General features: G+C 35.9%; 1 protein-coding gene across 2 annotated transcripts in view; it reads right to left on the bottom strand.

The window, feature by feature from the left end:
• The window catches only part of RADX (RPA1 related single stranded DNA binding protein, X-linked), a 76,807-nt gene extending 57,340 nt beyond the window's left edge, over positions 1-19,467 (bottom strand). For both annotated transcript variants that reach the window (XM_005594282.4, XM_045383383.3), the window contains exons 1-3: positions 18,719-19,467; positions 7,326-7,468; positions 4,412-4,604 (exon numbers count right to left, since the gene is read on the bottom strand). In XM_005594282.4, the coding sequence (XP_005594339.1) occupies positions 4,412-4,604; positions 7,326-7,468; positions 18,719-19,361 (979 nt within the window). In that variant the 5' untranslated portion in view covers positions 19,362-19,467. The remainder of the gene's footprint in view (positions 1-4,411; positions 4,605-7,325; positions 7,469-18,718) is intronic.
• Positions 19,468-20,351: the final 884 nt, after the last annotated feature.

Below are 20,351 nucleotides of genomic sequence, written 5' to 3'. Positions count from 1 at the left end.
GGCCAGGTGCAGTGGCTTATGCCTATATTACCAGCACTTTGGGAGACCGAGGCAGGTGCATCACTTGAGGTCAGGAGTTCAAGACCTGTCTGGCCAATATGGCAAAACCCTGTCTTTACTAAAAATACACAAATTAGCCTGGCATGGTGGTGGGCGCCTGTAATCCCAGCTACTTGGGCAGGAGAATTACTTGAACCCAGGAGGTGGAGGTTGCAGTGAGCGGAGATTGTGCCATGGCACTCCAGCCTGGGTGACATAGTGAGACTCTGTCTCAAAAAACAAAAACAAAAACAAAAACAAAAAACCACATCTTAGTTCTTCTAACTTGGAACTATGTGTGGGAAATATGAAAAATAAACCAAGATAAATGATCCCAGTAGTTTTCTTCCAACATGAACACCTAAAAGACAGTGACGGTACCACCTTTAGTGACCAACTCTCCTCCCACTATATACTGTTTCTCATTTATAATGCTCAGAACATTTAAACTACACTGGTATTTTTCCTAACCTCTGCTTAACACTTTTCCCATGCAACACATTCTCCTACTTTACTGTCCATTCTTTCTTCAATTACATTTTTATTCATTTCCTTATCCTTTTTGTCTATTACATTTTTAATGTCGTTTATGTCATTAGCCTTTCGTTTTACTATAATTTGTTTATCTTACATAGCTATCACCCCATTAGACTAATTTTTAAGGGTAGAACTGTATATTACTTACTTTTGCTTCTCCTGTGCCTAACATGATTTACAGAACTGCTTTTTTTTTCTCTTTAAAAGATAATTAATCACCTCCCGGCCAGGCGTGGTGGCTCACACGTGTAATCCTAGCATTTTGAGAGGCCGAGGTAGGTAGATCACTTGAGGTCAGGAGTTCAAGTCCAGTCTGGCCAACATGGTGAAACCCCATCTCTACCAAAAATACAAAAACTAGCTGGGCTTGATGGCGTGTGCCTGTAATCCCAGCTACCTGAGAGGCTGAGGCAGGAGAATCGCTGGAACTCAGGAGGTGGAGGTTGCAGTGAGCCGAGATTGTGCCACTGCACTCCAGCCTGGGTGACAAAGTGAGACTCTGTCTCAAAACAAACAAACAAACAAACAAACAAAAAACAATAAAAAAGATAGTCACCTTTCTACTCTGTTTCTATGGGATCAGCTTTGCAGATTCCACTTATGAGTTAGATCTTATAGTATTTGTCTTTCTGAGCGTGGCTTTTTTTTTTTTTTTTTTTGAGATGACAGTCTCGCTCTGTCACCCAGGCTAGAGTGCAGTGGCGCGATCTTGGCTCACTGCAAACTCCGCCTCCCGGGTTCACGCCATTCTCCTGCCTCAGCCTCCTGAGTAGCTGGGACTACAGGCGCCCGCCACCATGCCTGGCTTATTTTTTGTATTTTTTGTAGAGATGGGGTTTCACCGTGTTAGCCAGGATGGTCTCGATCTCCTGACCTTGTGATCTGCCTGCCTCGACCTCCCAAAGTTCTGGGATTATAGGCGTGAGCCACTGCGCCCAGTCTATGCCTGGCTTATTTCAATTAGCATAATGTTCTCCAAGAATCTAAAAAAGTCAATCTCATAGAAACAGAGAGTAGAAAGATGGTTACCAGAGGCTGGGGAGCAAGTGGGGAGGGATAGGGAAAAGCGAGATGTTGATCACAGGGTACAAAATTTCAGTCAGACTGCAGGAATGTCTTAGGGATCTATCGCATTGGATAGTGACTACAGTTAATAATAATGTATTATATATTTCAAAATTGCTAATAGATTTTTAATGTTCTCACCACAAAACAGTGATAATTTGGTAAGGTGATGGATATGTTGATTGAGTCTTTCTACAATGTATATACACAGATCAAAACATCACACTACACCCCCTAAATATATTTAATTATTATTTGTCAATTAAAAATAAAGAAAATGCTAGGATAAAAAGATCATTAGTTAGTTTCATGCAGGTAATTTTTAAAGATCGTAAAGCTGTAGTTCCCAACCTTGACTGTACCTTTGGGATCAGCTGAGGAGATTTAAACCCAGAGCAATGCCATGGTCCCATTCTCAGAGTAATTAAATCAGAATCTCTGAGGATGGGGACCAGTGGCTCTTTAAAGCTCCCCAAGTGATTCCAATATACAGCCAGAGTTGTAATCTACTTATACATGTAGGCTAGGCAAACTACAGGCTGCAGATGGCTGCAAGCTTTTGTAAATAAATATTTATTGGAATATTGCCATATCCATTCCTTTACATACATATGGCTGCCTTCAGTCTACAAAGGCAGAGCTGAGAAGCTGAAACAGAGACCAAATGGCCTGCAAAGCCTAAAATATTTACTACTTGGCGCTTTACAGAAATAGTCTATTGCTTCCTAAAAAAAGAGGGCAAAAGTCCTGTTACTTATCAAAAATATAAGGGAGAAAATAGAGACTGCTGCTAACATTAATAAGAAGTAAAACTGTTTTAAAGACCAAAAGGTATATTTTAAATATATTATCACCAAGGCTAACATTAATTAGAAGTAAAACTGTTTTAAAGACCAAAAGGTACATTTTAAATATATTATCACCAAGGCTATCGTTAAAAAAATAATTTCTGTATCTGCAATCACTTACTTGAAAGCATAGTTTCTCATACCTTAGAGAGTTTCCATTATGAAAATCTGGTCCTATAATTCTATATAGCAGAGGTAGCATGCTGTAAATCAGCGTCCTCTTGCCAACTTTAATTGTGTTTTCTTTTATTTTTTATTTTTATTTATTTATTTATTAAAAAATTTTTTTATTATTATTATACTTTAAGTTCTAGGGTACATGTGCATAACGTGCAGGTTTGTTACATATGTATACTTGTGCCATGTTGCTGTGCTGCACCCATCAACTCATCAGCACCCATCAACTCGTCATTTACATCAGGTATAACTCCTGATGCAATCCCTCCCCCCTCCAAACTATACTACAAGGCTACAGTAACCAAAACAGCATGGTACTGGTACCAAAACAGAGATATAGACCAATGGAGCAGAACAGAGTCCTCAGAAATAATACCACACATCTACAGCCATCTGATCTTTGACAAACCTGAGAGAAACAAGAAATGGGGAAAGGATTCCCTATTGAATAAATGGTGCTGGGAAAATTGGCTAGCCATAAGTAGAAAGCTGAAACTGGATCCTTTCCTTACTCCTTATATTGTGTTTTCTTAGTAAGTCACAATATCTCTCTCAGTTTAGTTCCTCACCTTTCTATAGCAAAAATTAATGAGGTAATAGACTATGTGTACCAGACTACCTAGGTAATAACTTCTTCATCTAGCAAGATCTGACCAATGTCTGCAAGATGCTTAAGATTTTAATAAATAATCATATAAGGTTTTTGCAAATAAACACAAGTTTACGAAAACAATTAACAACTGCTACCTTTACCTGAATATTCTCTAAGTAATTAAGCTTAATGGATTAGCTGGGGAATTCAGAATACACAGAAACTCAGGTTCAGAATAAAGGTATTATAAACCAAAAACAATATTTAATCTACAATTCTTACAAATGAAAGTGAAAAAAATCACAGTCATATCTAAAAACAATTATTTAATACATTAATTTTAATGGTCCAAAAATATTTGTGATGTCAATATATCAATACTAGTTAGGAAAAGCCCTTTCAAGATTGCAGCAATTGGCAAAATTTGAATACTGACTATAGGTTAGATATTAGTATTGTATCAATTTTAAATTTCCTGATTTTGGTAATTATACTCAGATTATGTAATAGAATGCACTTGTTATTAGAAAATACATGCTGAAATACTAGTGAAGTGTTTAGGCTTAAAGGGATATGTATGATGACTGCCACTTTCTCTTGCTGGATCACAAGGAATATGTATACATACATACGTGTGTATGTGTGTGTGTGTGTAAAGATATGTATATGTATGAAAAGAGATATATAATGATAAGGCAAAGGTAAATGTTGGTAATTGTTGAATATGGATAAAGGGTATATGGGAGTTCTCTATACCATTCTTTCAACTGTTACGTAAGTCTGAAATTATTTCAAAAAGTTAACAGAAGTCCTTTTTAGATAGCACCTCCTAGTAACTGCAAAATATATTCAACATTAACTTAATATTTTATGATCAAAATTAAAATAAAACAAAATAAGTACAACCCAAGTGGAGCTCATTCTTCAATCAACAATAAATATCTCAGATAATTTCTCTTAATAAATGAAATAATAAATAGGTATATTTATTAGGTTATGTGATTGCTTGAAAATTTTATGGACAAAGAAATGTAAAGGTTTCATAGGTTCTAACAGCTTCAGTAATTTTTATGATCTTTTTTCCTAATACGGTACGTTGCCAATTTATATAAACAAAACAGTGATAAGACAACAAATTCATTGAATACTTAACCCATTGTAGAAATTAGTTTGATCTGTGGATCCACGGGGACAGGCTGTATTCTGAATGGATAACTCTTTTTAACAGAATAGTCTTGAAGCAGAAGAACTAAACCAACCCGCAAACTTTTATACCACTCAGGACACAGGGCATTCCACATAATCACTGACACTGTGCCTGAACTGTCAGCAACTTCCAAAAAGGTCTAGAAAGAAAATGATTAAAGCACATACATATTTGTCACTTTTATCTATACAGATAATACATAACATATTATTTGTGATCATTTAGAGTGATGAAAAAAACATTTAAATTTTAATTGTTTATTAATAATGATTCAGTTGACAATTCTGTTAATATTGATAATCTAAAGAGAGTGCCACCAGACCAATGGAAGTACTAAATATACTACTAACTTACTGTGAGACTGTAAACTCTGAGGGCACAGGCCAAACCTTATTTATATTTGATTCTTCCATAATATTTAGCATGGTGCCTTACACAGAGTGATCCCACAATACATTTGACAAATGAATGAGACAAATCACATATTAGAAGTTTTACATGAAAATTTTGACATCATTCTTGGTTATCTGAACTGTTGGATGGCCTTGATATTTATATTTGAGAACTTTAGATAGACATATAATTGAGTGGGCACGATGCCATCAATGCCCTGGTTACATTAATTTATTTATAGCAATATCTGAGACTGGAACATAAGACATGGAAATCATTTCTGAGATACTACTTGAGAAATTATGCTAGCAGAAGGGGGAATGTTAAAACAAGTATGCATTCTTGCTGACTCTGAGTATAGTTAAAATAGAGAAATCTATTGAGGTAGAAAGTATATGATGGAGTATTTCTCAGTATTAAAATACAGTGACAGACAACTTCAGTTCTGCCTAAACGGCAGTCTGTAAAGTGTTTTCTAATTCTTAATTTCTTCTTAAATAATGATGTTATATTCTCAGACCCTTTCTCTAAATGATGAATATACATTTTGGATAATTCATTCCTTTATTCATTAAACATTTACTGAATCCATATTCCAGACATTATGTTAGACCCTGGAATGAAGAGATGAATCAAACACTGCCCCTAATAATAATAGCTAAAATATATATATATAGGACTTTCTATGTGCCTGGAACATAGGTAAATCCTTTACTTATATTAACTAATTCAATCCTCACATCAACCCTGTAAGGTAAGTACAATTAGTATCCCTATTTTACAGATGAGTAAACTGAGGCTTTAAAAGAATAAATAATTTTCCCTACATTATAAAGGTAAGAAGTGGTAAACAGAGCTGAAACTTGAATTCAGTTCATATGACTACAGGGCATGCACTCTTAAGCACTATTAGATACTTCTTCCCTACAGTCAGGGAGGTCACAGTAGAGTAAGATTAGCAAACAGGTATGTGTAACTGGGTTATGCATGCTCGGATAGACCTATGTAAGGGCATACAGTGGGGTCCTGAGTAGCATGTAGTTGATTCTCCCAGTGACTAGGCATATGGGTATACATGGAAAGACTTAAATCAGAGGTAAGCACTGAACTGAATCTTAAAGATGGCTTTGCCAATCTGACGAGAATTGAGAGGAAGAGGATTCTAGGCAGAAGAAACAACATGCGCAGAGGTATGAAAGGTAGAAAACAACTGGCTACCGTTAGAAAATTCCAGGTAGGGCAGTTTGGTTAGTATGAGGCATAGAGAGCTCAGGAAGAGATGAGACTGGAGAGGCAAGCAAGGACGAAATGATGGAGACACAAGGAGGTAGGAAGGCAACAAACAAGGGAGGAAAGTATTGCAACAATGAGAAGGCAAAAAACTATCAGGGAATTACTGAATAATTTATGATATAATGTGCTAAAAATATATAACTGTAAAATATGAATGAAGAATTTTTAGTGATATGAGAAAATATTTAAGAAAATGTTAAATAATACAAAATTGTATGCACAATACGGTACTCATTTTGTAAGATAATTTAATGTGATATATGACAGTCACATGAAATATATAATATATATACATATGCACATATATGTGATATATATGATTAGAATATAATAGATATGTGTATGTATATATATGATATGCTTATATATGTGTATATATGTGATTTACACACACACAAGAAAGAGAATAAAACACATCATGTTAACAGTGGCTCTCTCTGAGTGGTAAGATCTTCAAACAGCTTTCTACATTTTCCACATTCCCTACAATAAGCATGTATAACTTTTATAATAAAAGTTAAATGAAACATCTAAAATAGTTCTTGATATCATAGGAAAATACAATATAATATTAAGTAAGACAAATATAGAACACAAACATATCAAGAAAGTAGAGCTCATGAGCATTATACGGCACAGAGAGTAAAGACAATAAAGAAGTATCACACAGATTTGACAATTAGAGTTACTAGTGAACGATAAGCTAAGGAAAAAAGCCAAGATAATTGTGTTGAGAAATGGGAGGCAAGACAGTAAAAACATCTAGTGTAGACTACTTCTTCAAGAAGCTTACCTGAAGAGAAAGATAGGGAATAGAAGAGTAATAAGGCCAAGGGAGACTATTTTCTTTTCTTTTTTAAATGGGAGACTAGAGTATGTTTATATGTTGGTGCAGAAAGTATAGGTGAGAAGAAAAAGTTGAAGGAAAATAAAAAGGTGGGAAGGAGACCACCTGGATCAGGGAAATAAAGGGCACCAATACAGAAATAATTTCTTTTTGCACAATAAACTATGCAGAAAAATACTTTATAGTATACATTTATGTACAATTAAAAATTATTATATTGAATTTATGAAATGTTATTTAAATGAGCAGGTTATCATACTATGGAGTTAGGTGTGTAAGTTATAATTTATAACTTTAAATTAGCATATGATATCTTATTACTTGTACCTGATATGGTTCAATCATCTTTTTATCAGGTTTTCCATAGTATCGCAGTTTTGATTTATGTAAGATCCTCACAAGCAATGCAGGAAAATTTCTTCTGTTAGTCCAGGTCATTTCAAGGTGAGAAAGGGAAATTATTTTGGTATCTAGAATATAAAAAAGAGGAAAGAAATCCTGTTTAACATGTAATGGTAACTTCAAAGATCTATTTTAATGGTTAAAAATAATAGGTTGATCATACCTAAAGTGACTCCTTCTTGCCAGCTAAACCTTGCCAGCTAAGTCTATATACCTCTCCCACATAAACTAAATTTGATCCCTAATATTAACAGCTGAAATATATATAGGGCTTACTATGTGCCTGGAACATAGGTAAACACCTATATTAACCAACACATTGTTCCACCTAGAATGCCCTCCATGTTACCAAACCATTTAATAACTTTCTGGAAAACCTGGATCTAAATTCACCTCTCTGAAGATATTTTGTGAAAAAAAAAAAAACAAAAAAAACAAAAAACTCAATGTCATGGAATATGTTTCCCATTATTAAGCACTTATATATTTAATATATAGAAATGGGCCAGGTGTAGTGGCTAATGCCTATAATCTCAGCACTTCGGGAGGCCGAGACCAGCAGCTTGCTTGAGCCCAGGAGTTCGAGACCAGCCTGAGCAACATGGCGAAATCCCCCATGTCTCTCCAAAAAGAGAAAAATTTGCTGGGCATGGTGGCATGCCTAAAGCTCTAGCTACTCAAGAGGCTGAAGTGGGAGGATCACCTGAGCCCAGGCTGCAGTGAACCATGATCATACCACTGCATTCCAGCCTGAGCAATTGAGAACCCATCTCAAAATAATAATAATAATAATAATAATAATAATAATAATAATAATAGTTTTATTACACATTTTTGTATTGCCTTCATCTCAGTTTCATATGTATAAATTCTATCTCCCCCAAACATGACAGACATGGCCCTGTAACAGAACCTTTGCAATTGCTGTCTTCCCTTTAGATATCCAAGTGTCTTTCTCTCTCCTCTCTTCAAGCTTTGCTCAAATATCACCTTCTCAGTGATATTATCCCTAACCATCCTATTAAAAACTGACTGTTTTATTTATCCTCCATTCCACTTTATTTTTCTACATTGCACTTACTATCTTCTCATATGCCATACAATTTACTTAGAAACGTTTTTATCTGCAAGCTTGCTGGCAAGTTCAAAAACTGCTTAAAAGCTATTCATCATCTTAAAGAATTAATTTGTCATACTGATGTATTCTTCCTTGGATTAAGAGAGGTTCCATCTGCAGTTGTCTCCACATTTTTCTCTCTCACAGCCCACAGTCCCAACTATTAAGACCTGAATTTGCATTAGTACCAGTATTTCTTTTGCTAAGGCTCCCTTCATTTCTAGCTTTGTTTACATAATGTTTTACCTAGTCAACGTTTTTGACACAAAAATCACACTTGTAATTTCTTTTTTTTTTTTTTTTTGGTTTTTCTTTATTTATTTATTTATTTATTTATTATTATTATACTTTAAGTTGTAGGGTACATGTGCATAACGTGCAGTTTTGTTACATATGTATACTTGTGCCATGTTGCTGTGCTGCACCCATCAACTCGTCATTTACATCAGGTATAACTCCCAATGCAATCCCTCCCCCCTCCCCCCTCCCCATGATAGGCCCCGGTGTGTGATGTTCCCCTTCCTGAGTCCGAGTGATCTCATTGTTCAGTTCCCACCTATGAGTGAGAACATGCGGTGTTTGGTTTTCTGTTCTTGTGATAGTTTGCTAAGAATGATGGATTCCAGCTGCATCCAAGTCCCTACAAAGGACTCAAACTCATCCTTTTTTATGGCTGCATAGTATTCCATGGTGTATATGTGCCACATTTTCTTAATCCAATCTGTCACTGATGGACATTTGGGTTGATTCCAAGTCTTTGCTATTGTGAATAGTGCTGCAATAAACATACGTGTGCATGTGTCTTTATAGCAGCATAATTTATAATCCTTTGGGTATATACCCAGTAATGGGATGGCTGGGTCATATGGTACATCTAGTTCTAGATCCTTGAGGAATCGCCATACTGTTTTCCATAATGGTTGAACTAGCTTACAATCCCACCAACAGTGTAAAAGTGTTCCTATTTCTCCACATCCTCTCCAGCACCTGTTGTTTCCTGACTTTTTAATGATTGCCATTCTAACTGGTGTGAGATGGTATCTCATTGTGGTTTTGATTTGCATTTCTCTGATGGCCAGTGATGATGAGCATTTTTTCATGTGTCTGTTGGCTGTATGAATGTCTTCTTTTGAGAAATGTCTGTTCATGTCCTTTGCCCACTTTTTGATGGGGTTGTTTGTTTTTTTCTTGTAAATTTGTTTGAGTTCTTTGTAGGTTCTGGATATTAGCCCTTTGTCAGATGAGTAGATTGCAAAAATTTTCTCCCATTCTGTAGGTTGCCTGTTCACTCTGATGGTAGTGTCTTTTGCTGTATGTGCCTTCATTGATCAAGAGTATTCCACGTACATCCCAGACAATTCAAAACTGATCCAAGATTCATCTGACATTAAAATGAAATCACTCAATTCTATCAGATCAAATGTTAGGACCTGTGATCCTAGGATAGTAATCTATTGGGAGAATCTGGAAGGAAAATTACAGAGTATCCTAATACTAAAAATTGTGTGTGTGTTTTATAGTATAGGCGTAATTATATAATACCACTTAATCCCTTATTAAAAAGAAATTACTGGAAAGAGATGAAAACCAGATTTTCCTTCCAGATTCTCCCAATAGATTACTATCCTAGGATCACAGGTCCTAACATTTGATCTGATAGAATTGAGTGATTTCATTTTAATGTCAGATGAATCTTGGATCAGTTTTGAATTGTCTGGGATGTACGTGGAATACTCTTGATCAATGAAGGCACATACAGCTCCTTTACCGTCTGGAATAAATTCAAGAGCTACCTAGTTGCGTAAAACCAGAGTTCTAAGAGCCTCTGTTTCTGTTATAATTAGGTCCAGAGAGTTAGCTGTAATCAGACATCTTTCTGGTTAACATTTTTCCCAGTTTGGGTTTTTAACTCACAAACTTCATAGAATACACATTTTATCTCTCAAATCTAAAAAAGAATTAGAGGTTGTTTTTAGACAATGAAGAATTTGTGTAAATTCATAGCAATAAATGTGTTCATTATCAAAAAATGATGAAAATAAACTGGTTATTCAATATGCAATAGAACAGTGGTTCTCAAAACGTTTTGGTCTCAGGATCCCTATACATTCTTAAAAAATATTGAAGATCTTGAATAGCTATTTTTTTTCTTTTGTTGAGATGCAGTCTCACTCTGTTGCCCAGACTGGAGTGCTGTAGTGTGATCTCGGCTCACTGCAAACTCCACCTCCCGGGTTCAAGCGATTCTCCTGCCTCAGCCTCCTGAGTAGCTGGGACTACAAGTGTGCACCACAATGCCTAGCTAACTTTTGTATTTTTTAGTAGAGACGAGGTTTCACCATATTGGCCAGGCTGGTCTCCAACTCTCGACCTCAAATGATCTGCCCACCTCAGCCTCCCAAAGTGCTGAGATTACAGGCGTGAGCCACTGTGCCCATCCTGAAGAGATTTTTACTGTACTATAAAGTAGACTAAGAATTTTTAAATGATCAATTCATTAAAAATAACAATAATAAACTAATATGTATAATTACAAATACATATTTTTTTGAAAAATGACTGTATTTTCCAAAACCAAAAACAATGTAGTGAGAAGTGTGGCATTGTTTTGCATTTCTGCAAATCTTGTTAGAATCTAGCTTAATAAATGACAGGTGGATATTCATATCTTCTTTTATATTCAGTTTGCTTTTATGTCACATGTCATTTAGCCTCTGGAAAACTACACCGTACACTTGCGAGAGCATCAGAGTGAAAAAAGGTAAGTAAAGCCTTAGTATTGTGAAAATAGCTTTGACCTCATGAATCCTCTGAAAATGTCTTGGGGCACCACTAGAGGTCCCTGGACCATACTGTAAAAATCATAGCAGAAGAATAAATCTAAGGAATGTAGAAGGAATAAAAATTAAAGCTAAAAATAATGAATCGGAAAACACTATACCACAATAAAAAATAGAATTGATAAATTCAATTCTCTAGAAAAATTAATGAAAATGTAAATCTTTGGCAAGTCTAATCATGAAAAAGAAAACAAAAATGTAATACTCAGAATGTAAACAACTATACACACAAAGAAAAATTGTTAAAAGATTATTATGTATGATTTTATATCAATAAATTTGAAAAGATCAGTGAAGTGGGTAATTTCTTAGAAAAATATGAATTACCACTATTGCCATAAGAAGTAAAAGAAAACCAAACTAGGTCTTTACCCATGGAATAAAATGAAAAAAGTTTATGAATGATGGCTTCCAAAACCGGCAGCAGGTTCACATGGTTTTACAAGAAAATTCTAACAAATTTCAAAGAACAGCTCTTTCCTTGAGCTATAAATTGTCCCAAAGCCTAATAAAATATAGAAATTGTACCACTTCACTTTATAAACTTAGAATAATCCTGAAAAATTCCAACAGAAATAGTACAAGAAAGAAAACTATAAATCAAAAATCAGTTATGATGGCTAAAATCCTAAATACAATACTTATTTAGAAGCATGCACAAAGACAACTGTGCCATGATCAAGTGGAGTTCTAAATATCTTCTCTTATTCAGTAGGGGTATATTATATATTTTGAATAATTCTGGAGACTGCAACAGAGATGTAAGTTTAAATAATTTTGTTAAAACATTAATACATGTACTATATATATATATATTTATACACACACATACCTACTATGTACCCATAAAATTTTTTAAAAAACATTGAGTAACAACTAGGAGACTAGAAGAATACAAATATAATGTATAATTTCCAAACTACCAGAAGAAAATTTTAATCCTGCAAAAGTAAAAAAAAATAAGGTGGCATATGGTAAACATAAAGTAGAATTTCAAGAACAGGTACAAACATCATTATTCACATTAAATTTAGATAAATTAAATTGATCTCTTAAAAGAAAAATAATTGGTTTGGGTCAAAAGGCAGTCTTAGCTATATACTTTTTAAAAAAGACAACCCTAAAACGAAATGGAAATAAAGGGATGGAGAAGCATACACTAAGGCCAGTGGTTCTCTTTCTTTATTTTTTGAGACAGTGTCTCACTCTTTTGGTCCAGGCTGAAGTGCAGTGGCACAATCAAGGCTCACTGCAGTCTCAACTTCCTGGACTCAGGCTCCCCCCACGACACCCCCGCACCAAGTAGATGGGATTACAGACACAAATCACCACGCCCGGGCTAAGGTATTTTTATTAAAGACGGGTTTCACCGTGTTGCCTCGGCTGGTCTAGGCTGGTCTGGACCTAGGCTGGTCTCAGCATGGACTCTGAACTCAAGCAATCCGCTCGCCTGGATCTCCCAAAATGCTAGGATTACAGGCATGAGCCACCGCGACCCGCTTGCCAGTGGTTCTCAAAGTGTGGTCTCTGTACCAACAGCATTGTTACCAGCAGTGAACATGTTAGAAATGTAAATTCTAGGGCCGTACCTCAGACCTAATGAATCATACACTGGGAACGGTGGTCAGCAATCTGTATTTTATCTTGTTTTATTTTTGTATTTTTACATTACTGAATTACTGTAGTCATTTTTGAAATAATTACACTTCAGCATAACGGCCTTTCTTTAGTGTTTTCCATCTTTCAAATCCATTAAAAATACGACAAAACTGATTTAAAAAATCATGTTGGAAACTAGATGTTGTGATAACTTATTGTGCATAAATTCATTTTGATTACATAATTTCATGTATTCTGTTTAGCTTTTTGGGGTCTTCTCTGCCATTTCAAGTGAGAATTTTACTGAGACGGTAATATCTTTAAACCCTTCTCTTTTATTTTCATGGCATGCAATTGGCATTTCTTTTTTGCTTCGACATTTGAAACATACTGCCTTAATAATTTCTTTAAGTTTTGGTGTATTCTTTATCTTTGCAACCTTTTCCAAATCTTTTTTTCTGCTTAAATGTTTTTTCTCTGATTTTTGTAAGTGTAATACGAACTTGTCAGTACCTGGATGCTTATTTGTCTCCAATTCCCGTTGCTCATTTTTGCATTTTTGCCCCATCCATTTTTTGCAGTGTTTCTTGATATTATTTGTGAATTTGTAAAGTTAAGAATCACTTAAGTTATTTTTCTGACTGGCACTCTTGAGGTGATATGCATGCCTACTCACATTTGGGTATCATTGTCCTAATATGCTACCAAAAATACTGTGGAAGTGGCAAACATTACTATCAGGAAAAATAGAACTCAAGGCAAAAGGGAAAAAGAGGCAAATTCCACATTGATAAAGTGTAAAACTCAACAATAATATATTAATCAGTTACGAAATTGCACACGTTATAGTAACATCTAAAGCAAAACCTTTTAGAAATATAAGGAGAAATAAATGCAGCTATCCTCATAGAGAGAAGCCAATATTCCTCTGAGAAACGGGCAAATAAAGTAGATTAAAAATAAGGATATGGAATATGTGAATTACATTTTTAAAAACCTGGTATAATAATAAACTTTAAACCTAATAAACAAGCTTTTTCTGAACTTTCAGAGATTAAAGAAGCAAAAAAGAGCCAGGCACATTTGCTCACGGCTGTAATCCCAGCACTTTGGAAAGTTGAGGTGGGTGGATCAACTGAGGTCAGGAGTTCGAGACCAGCCTGGTCAACATGGTGAAACCCCCGTCTCTACTGAAAATACAAAAATTAGCCGGGTGTGGTGGTGTGTGCCTGTAGTCCCAGCTACTCAGGTGGCTGAAGCAGGAGAATCGCTGCTGGAGAACCCGGGAGGCGAAGGTTGCAGTGAGCCGAGATCACGCCAGTGATCCAGCCTGGGCAACACAATGAGACTGCCAAAAAAAAAAAAAAAAAAAAACAAACAAACAAACCAAAAAACAAACAATAACAACAAAAAAAAAAAAAAGAAAAGAAAAGAAAAAAGAAAAACGGAAATGCCAATTGCATGCCAAGAAAATAAAAGAGAGGGGTTTAAAGATATTACTGTCTCTGTAAAATTATCACTTGAAATTGCAGAGAAGACCCCCAAAATTGGAAAATATCAGTGAAATTTAGACTCCAAAAGGCTAAACAGAATACAGGAAGGTAATGAAAGTATATAATCAAAATGAATTGATGCACATTAAGTTATCACAACATCTAGTTTCCAACATTGTTTAAATCAGTTTTGTCATTTTTTTAAATGGATTTGAAAGATGGAAAACACTAAAGAAAAACCATTGGGCTGGAGTGTAATTATTTCAGAAATGACTACAATAATTCAATAATTCAAAAATACAAAAATAAAACAAGATAAAATAAGAAAATATAAATAACGAGTAACAATAAAATCTCTATACTTCCAAATCTGGGGGATGCAGCCTAAGCAATATCCATGGGAAATTTCAGAATTTTAAATGCTTTTGGAAGAAATAAACAAGCAAATATATGAACCAAGCATTTAACTCAAGAAAGTAGTACAAGAAAAATATGAACAAAGGAAGTATGTAAAAGAAATTAAAGATGATAGCAGAAATTAAGTAGAAAATACCTCCTCACTATAGATTTTGTTATTAGTAAAACCAAGTGTCTTAAAAGAAAGACCAACAATAAGACTGATAAACTTCTGGCAAGGCTCACCATAAGAAAAGGTGAACACACAAACATGAGGATTGTGAAAAGAGTCGTAATTGACAAGATAGGTCAAAAAACATTGATTACTACGTATAACTTTCAGATCTAGGTGAAATGAGATTTCCTAGTGAATTATCAACTCTAAAAAATGGGCTCTTGAAAAACCATTATTGGTTTAATCATTTTATCTAAAAGAAATTGAAAAAGAGGCATCCCCCCACAACCCCCAATCCTGGTCCAAGACAACAGGTTCAGATAGTTTTAGAGAGGAATTTTACTAAACCTTTAAGGAACATATAATTTCTGTAAGCACAGAAAGACGGACAAGCTTTCCAGCTCATTCTACTAGGCTAATATTAACTCCATATAAAAATTGCATTGAAAAAGTACTCTCCCTGCAAAAAACAAAAACAAAAACCAAACCTATAGACCAAATTCACTTAAATAAGCAGATGTAAAAATAATCATGACCAAGTGGGAAATCAAAAGTGGCTCAACATTAGTAAAACCATCAATTTATTTCATTCATTCCTTTATTCAACAAATACTGAATGCCTACTATGTGCCAGACATTGTTCTAGCTATAAGATACGGCCCACAGAAATGAAAAAAAAAAAAAAAAAAAAGAGTCGTGGATCTTATAAAAATGTAAGGGGGGAAAGAAAAACAGCTAAAGAAAATAATTTCAGAATGCTATGATTCTAGGAAGACCATTTGCAGGGTGGTATAATAAGAATAAATGGGGAAGGAAATATTTATTTAAAAAGCTCTTTTAATATGTTTTTATTTGAGTTGAAACTGGAAGGTGGGAAGAAACTTTCCAGAAAGAGGAAAAAGCAGGTGCAGGAAAAAGACTGGAGGTTTGAGGATCAAAAAGAAGGCTGGTTGCTAGAACAAAATGGTGGAGGAGAGGGGTTAGAGATTAGAGAGGTGAGTAAGGGATTCTGTAGGGCAGGAGTCAGCAAACTATACAGCCCACAAGCCAAATCCTGCCTGTTGCTTGTTTTTGTAAATGAAGTTCTATTGCAACACGGCCAGACCCATTTATTTACATACTGCTTGTGACTGCTTTCCATATACAATGGCAAAAGTGAATGGTTGTGACAGAGATCATGTCTCGGAAAGACAAAAAGATTTACTGTTTGGCTCTTTACGTAAAGTTCGCCATCCTCTGGAGTACGGCCTGCCTTCCAGACCCCAGTAGAGTTTGGGTTGCTGCCTAAATGCAGTGGGGAGCCATCTGAGAGATTTAGGCAGGAGGGTGTGGCACAGGCTAACTTCTATTTTTAAAAGCTATCTTTGAGGTCACAATATGTGCTACCTTTCAGATAGGCTACTGACCAGGAGGAGGCATGAGGGAGACTTTTGGGGTAACAAGATACAGAAATGTTCTATATCTTGAAGGAAGGGAGGTGATGGTTACACAGGTACATATATATGAAAATTTATCAAGCTGTATTTTTAAAACTTTTTTTTTTACTGTGTACAAGGTAAACTGTAATGAAAAGTTTCAAAAGCACAAACGTGTGCCATAAACAAAGTTAAGAGAAAAAGAACAGAATGCAAAAAAATAATTTGCAGTATATAGCAGACAAAATTGTAATACCCATTAGCAAAGGAATCTTATAAATTAATTAGAAAAATATCAAAAGATATATTTGAAAATAGTAAGATATGGGGAAATGGGCATTCTCATATGTATGTTGGTGAATGTAAATTAGTACAACCTTTTCAGAAGATGATCTGTCTATATCCACAAAATTTTTTAAAAAAATTAAATACCTTTTAAGCCAGCAGTTTCGCCAGAGGAAGCCATTCAACAGCAATACTTGAACATAGTAAACAAAAATATGTGTGCATTCTAATGATGCTTAGCATTGTATTTAATACTAAAACAGTAATAAGTGCCTAAAACTATAAATTACCTATTCACATGGGCATGATTATAGAAATTACAGCACACCCATGCTATGGTATATTGTATGTACAGATGTACATGAAAGATGCCTGAAGTATGTTTAGTGGAAATAGCAAATCACACAATGTGACATTGATTTCTTAAAAAAAAAAAAAAAAAAAAAGAGAGAGAGAGAGATACACAACAAACTGCTGACAGTTTGAGATTTTTAGAAGAAAGGTGAAGGCACCAGGGAAGGTGAAAGAGGTCTTTCACTTCTCCCTAATATTTTATCATTAACAATTTGAAACATACAGCAAAACTGAACAAATTTTACAATGAACATCAATATGCCCACTTCCTAGATTTTATCACTAACATTTTACTATACTTGGGTGGTATATTTCTAACACAACATACTTTTAAATATACAGATTGGGTTTTATTTTGGCATACATACATTGCCTTTTGTATTATAAATATGGTTTTAATGAATGAATAGATATTATGACAAAATACATTTTACAAAGTATTAATCCCCTCAACTTTTCTTGTAGGGCACCAGTTTTTCATTTACATATTCAATTCTAAAAATTAAAGTGATCAACATTTAGAGTAGTAATGCACTAGTGCCTTATTTCACGCTTGAGATAAAATAACTCCATTTTTTTCATACCAGAAATAAATAGCTATCTTGCTTTCTAAAATTTAGTTATTTAAAACTTCCTTGCCTACACATTTCTATAACATATTTTTTCCTTACAACTGGATGTGACTATAATTGCATGGTTTTTGAGCCAGTTATCCTTTTACTTTCAAGTTTGTTGCTCTTACACGTCACAGTAAGATTATCCGTGATTTAGCATTGTGACAACAACATTGCAAAAGGGACTGAAAAGCAGTAATGTAGAAAATTACAGTCTTTCTCCTTCCAGTACTTTCTCTTATTTTGTTTTTTGCATTTTATTTCTTTCTCCATTTCAAGCGTGTTCATGCCTACGGTACTATCATTCCCCTTAATTTCATCTGTTAGAGGAAAAAAACGTATTTTAGAGCGGTTGTTGATGGCAAGCTAGTGTTTTCAAGCTAACTTCCTAATTCTGATACAGAAAAATTGAAGTTCCCAGATCAGTACTCTTTGTGGTGAGTAATAAGAAACAAGAAAATGAGAATGTCAAGCCTTCCATAAAAATCACACAGTTAAAAGGTGGTATTTACATAACTGTTACACGGCCTTTCAATCAATGTAAAGTATTAAGGCATACATCACGAAACATCCTTTTTGAATGAAGATTAAAACATTCAAACCCGCAAATTTTTACAACCTTTATGCTAACTTCAAATCTATAAGCTCTTCAACCACAACGTACTATTTCCCCAACTGGATTGGGGGTAAAACTAAGATTAATTCCACCACAATCAAACATGTAACGAACGTATGAGGAATACTGACTCCCACATCAGTACATTTGCCAGACTGAATTTTAAGATGTAGTCAGACACACTTCCTGAATTGGCCACTTTTGCAATCAAACAAACAGACAAACAAACACCAACAAAAACCATGGGCTGTGCAAATTTCATTGAGCATCCCTTGGTCATTTAAGAAAATTTGTCTACCTACCACTCCTGGCTTGCAATTAACAACACAAAAGCATTTTCATTTCCTTTCCCGTTCACTCAAGCTGCTGAAAACTATTTTTTAAAACCCTCTGCCATTCTTTCCACACACTTACCGCTAAAGTTGTGTTCCTCAGGTTGCTTGTCTGTTAACCAGATATCACCATAGGGATCTTCGTTATTCCACAGCGCCAGGTAATGACTCTTCCCGCCTCTTAAAGGCCTCTCTGGTTTCTCCTGGTGCGCTCTATTTCTGAAGGGAGTTTCTAAAGAAATACTGTCTGAAGTCTCCCCACAGTGGACGTTATCTATGCACAGGATCCCCTGGCCTATCCTTTTCTCATTGTAAAGACACGAGACTCTGGAAATTCTCATTTGTATGCCAACTTTAAGAATATTTTGATATACGAGAGAGTTCAAGCTGGGGTCCAGGTAGCACTTCTCCTGGTACACCCCGTCTGAGATCGTCACATCATAGCAATAAAGGGGAGGCTTGGGCACCGTGTCCCGTGGCTCATCCTCTAACAGGTACCTTTGGACGGCCAACACAGTTACAGGCACCACCTCCGAGGGGGTGACACACTGGCGAGGTGAGTCCATAATCTGCTCAAGAACCTTTTGGATCCAGGACCTGGGCCCTTGGGCACCAGCTCTTCGGATCACCCCTCCAGGGACCCCAGCCCGATTCCTCTCAGGGTTCGGCCAATCTAGCCCTGCATGTGAGGGACCAGCCTCAGGCTGTCCTGACTCACCAGACATTGTTGGATAACTGCGTACCCGCTTCACTCCCAAAAGCTAGTTTGCCCCTTCCAAAGCGGAGAGTAATAAAACCGCGCGCTTTCGCGACGATCGCTACTCTGCCCCTGCTGACAGGCAAGGCTCCGCCCCGTAGCGAGGCTGCAAAGACTTTACGCTTGCGCCCGCCAGCTCTCCCACCCCGCCCCTCGCTCAGTGCGCTTCCGACTCGAGACACTGTTACTAGGCAGTCACACGCGCGAGTTACGTAGCAGGTCGTCGGACCCTGTGCCCGCCGGGTTGCCGTCTGGGGGAGGGATGACAGGGGACGGGGAGGGGGAATCGGTGGTTGTCATGGTTCTCAAAGAGGGAAGGGGAGGAGCGCTTGTGGCTACCCTGGAAAGGAGGATGCCTAGAGGCAAGGGAAAACAGAAAGTGGCAAGAATCAGGGTGCAGAGTCAAAGCTCAGGGTTTTAGGGGTTTGGGCTTTGGGCCAGGAACAGAAAGTAATTTAGAGTTGGTTAATATACATTAATGTAATAACATGGGTTTCCTGTAGTATGAACAAAACCAGATAATTTATGCACAGCCTCCAGGACAGGCCGTAGCACAAAAAGTCCTCAATAAACATTAGCAGCTATTGCGATTAGCATTAGCATAATTATCTGTAGTGGCTCCCTGAGTGTAGGGTGGGTGAATTAGTGTTTAAGTGCAAATGAAAATAGAAAACTAGAACCGGCTTGTAAAGGACTGCCTTTAGATTAGACTTCTTAAAATGCACGTAGTTTTAATATAATACGTGGCCGAATATACATCTAGGGTATAGATTTCAGAAACTTCGTTTGTTTAATTCAAGGCATATATCAGGAATGAATGTAAAGTGAAAAAGCTGATAAGAATAGTAAAAATTAAGGATAAAATATTTATCAGATGTACTTAGATGTACCAATATACACAGAGGTAGTAATTGTTCTAAGAATACTTTTTAAAATGGTTATGAGCTAATTTTGTTTA

The sequence above is a fragment of the Macaca fascicularis genome, chromosome X (genome assembly GCF_037993035.2).
Source record: "Macaca fascicularis isolate 582-1 chromosome X, T2T-MFA8v1.1".
Lineage (NCBI taxonomy): Eukaryota > Metazoa > Chordata > Mammalia > Primates > Cercopithecidae > Macaca > Macaca fascicularis.
This window is presented reverse-complemented; position numbering and strand designations above follow the sequence as displayed.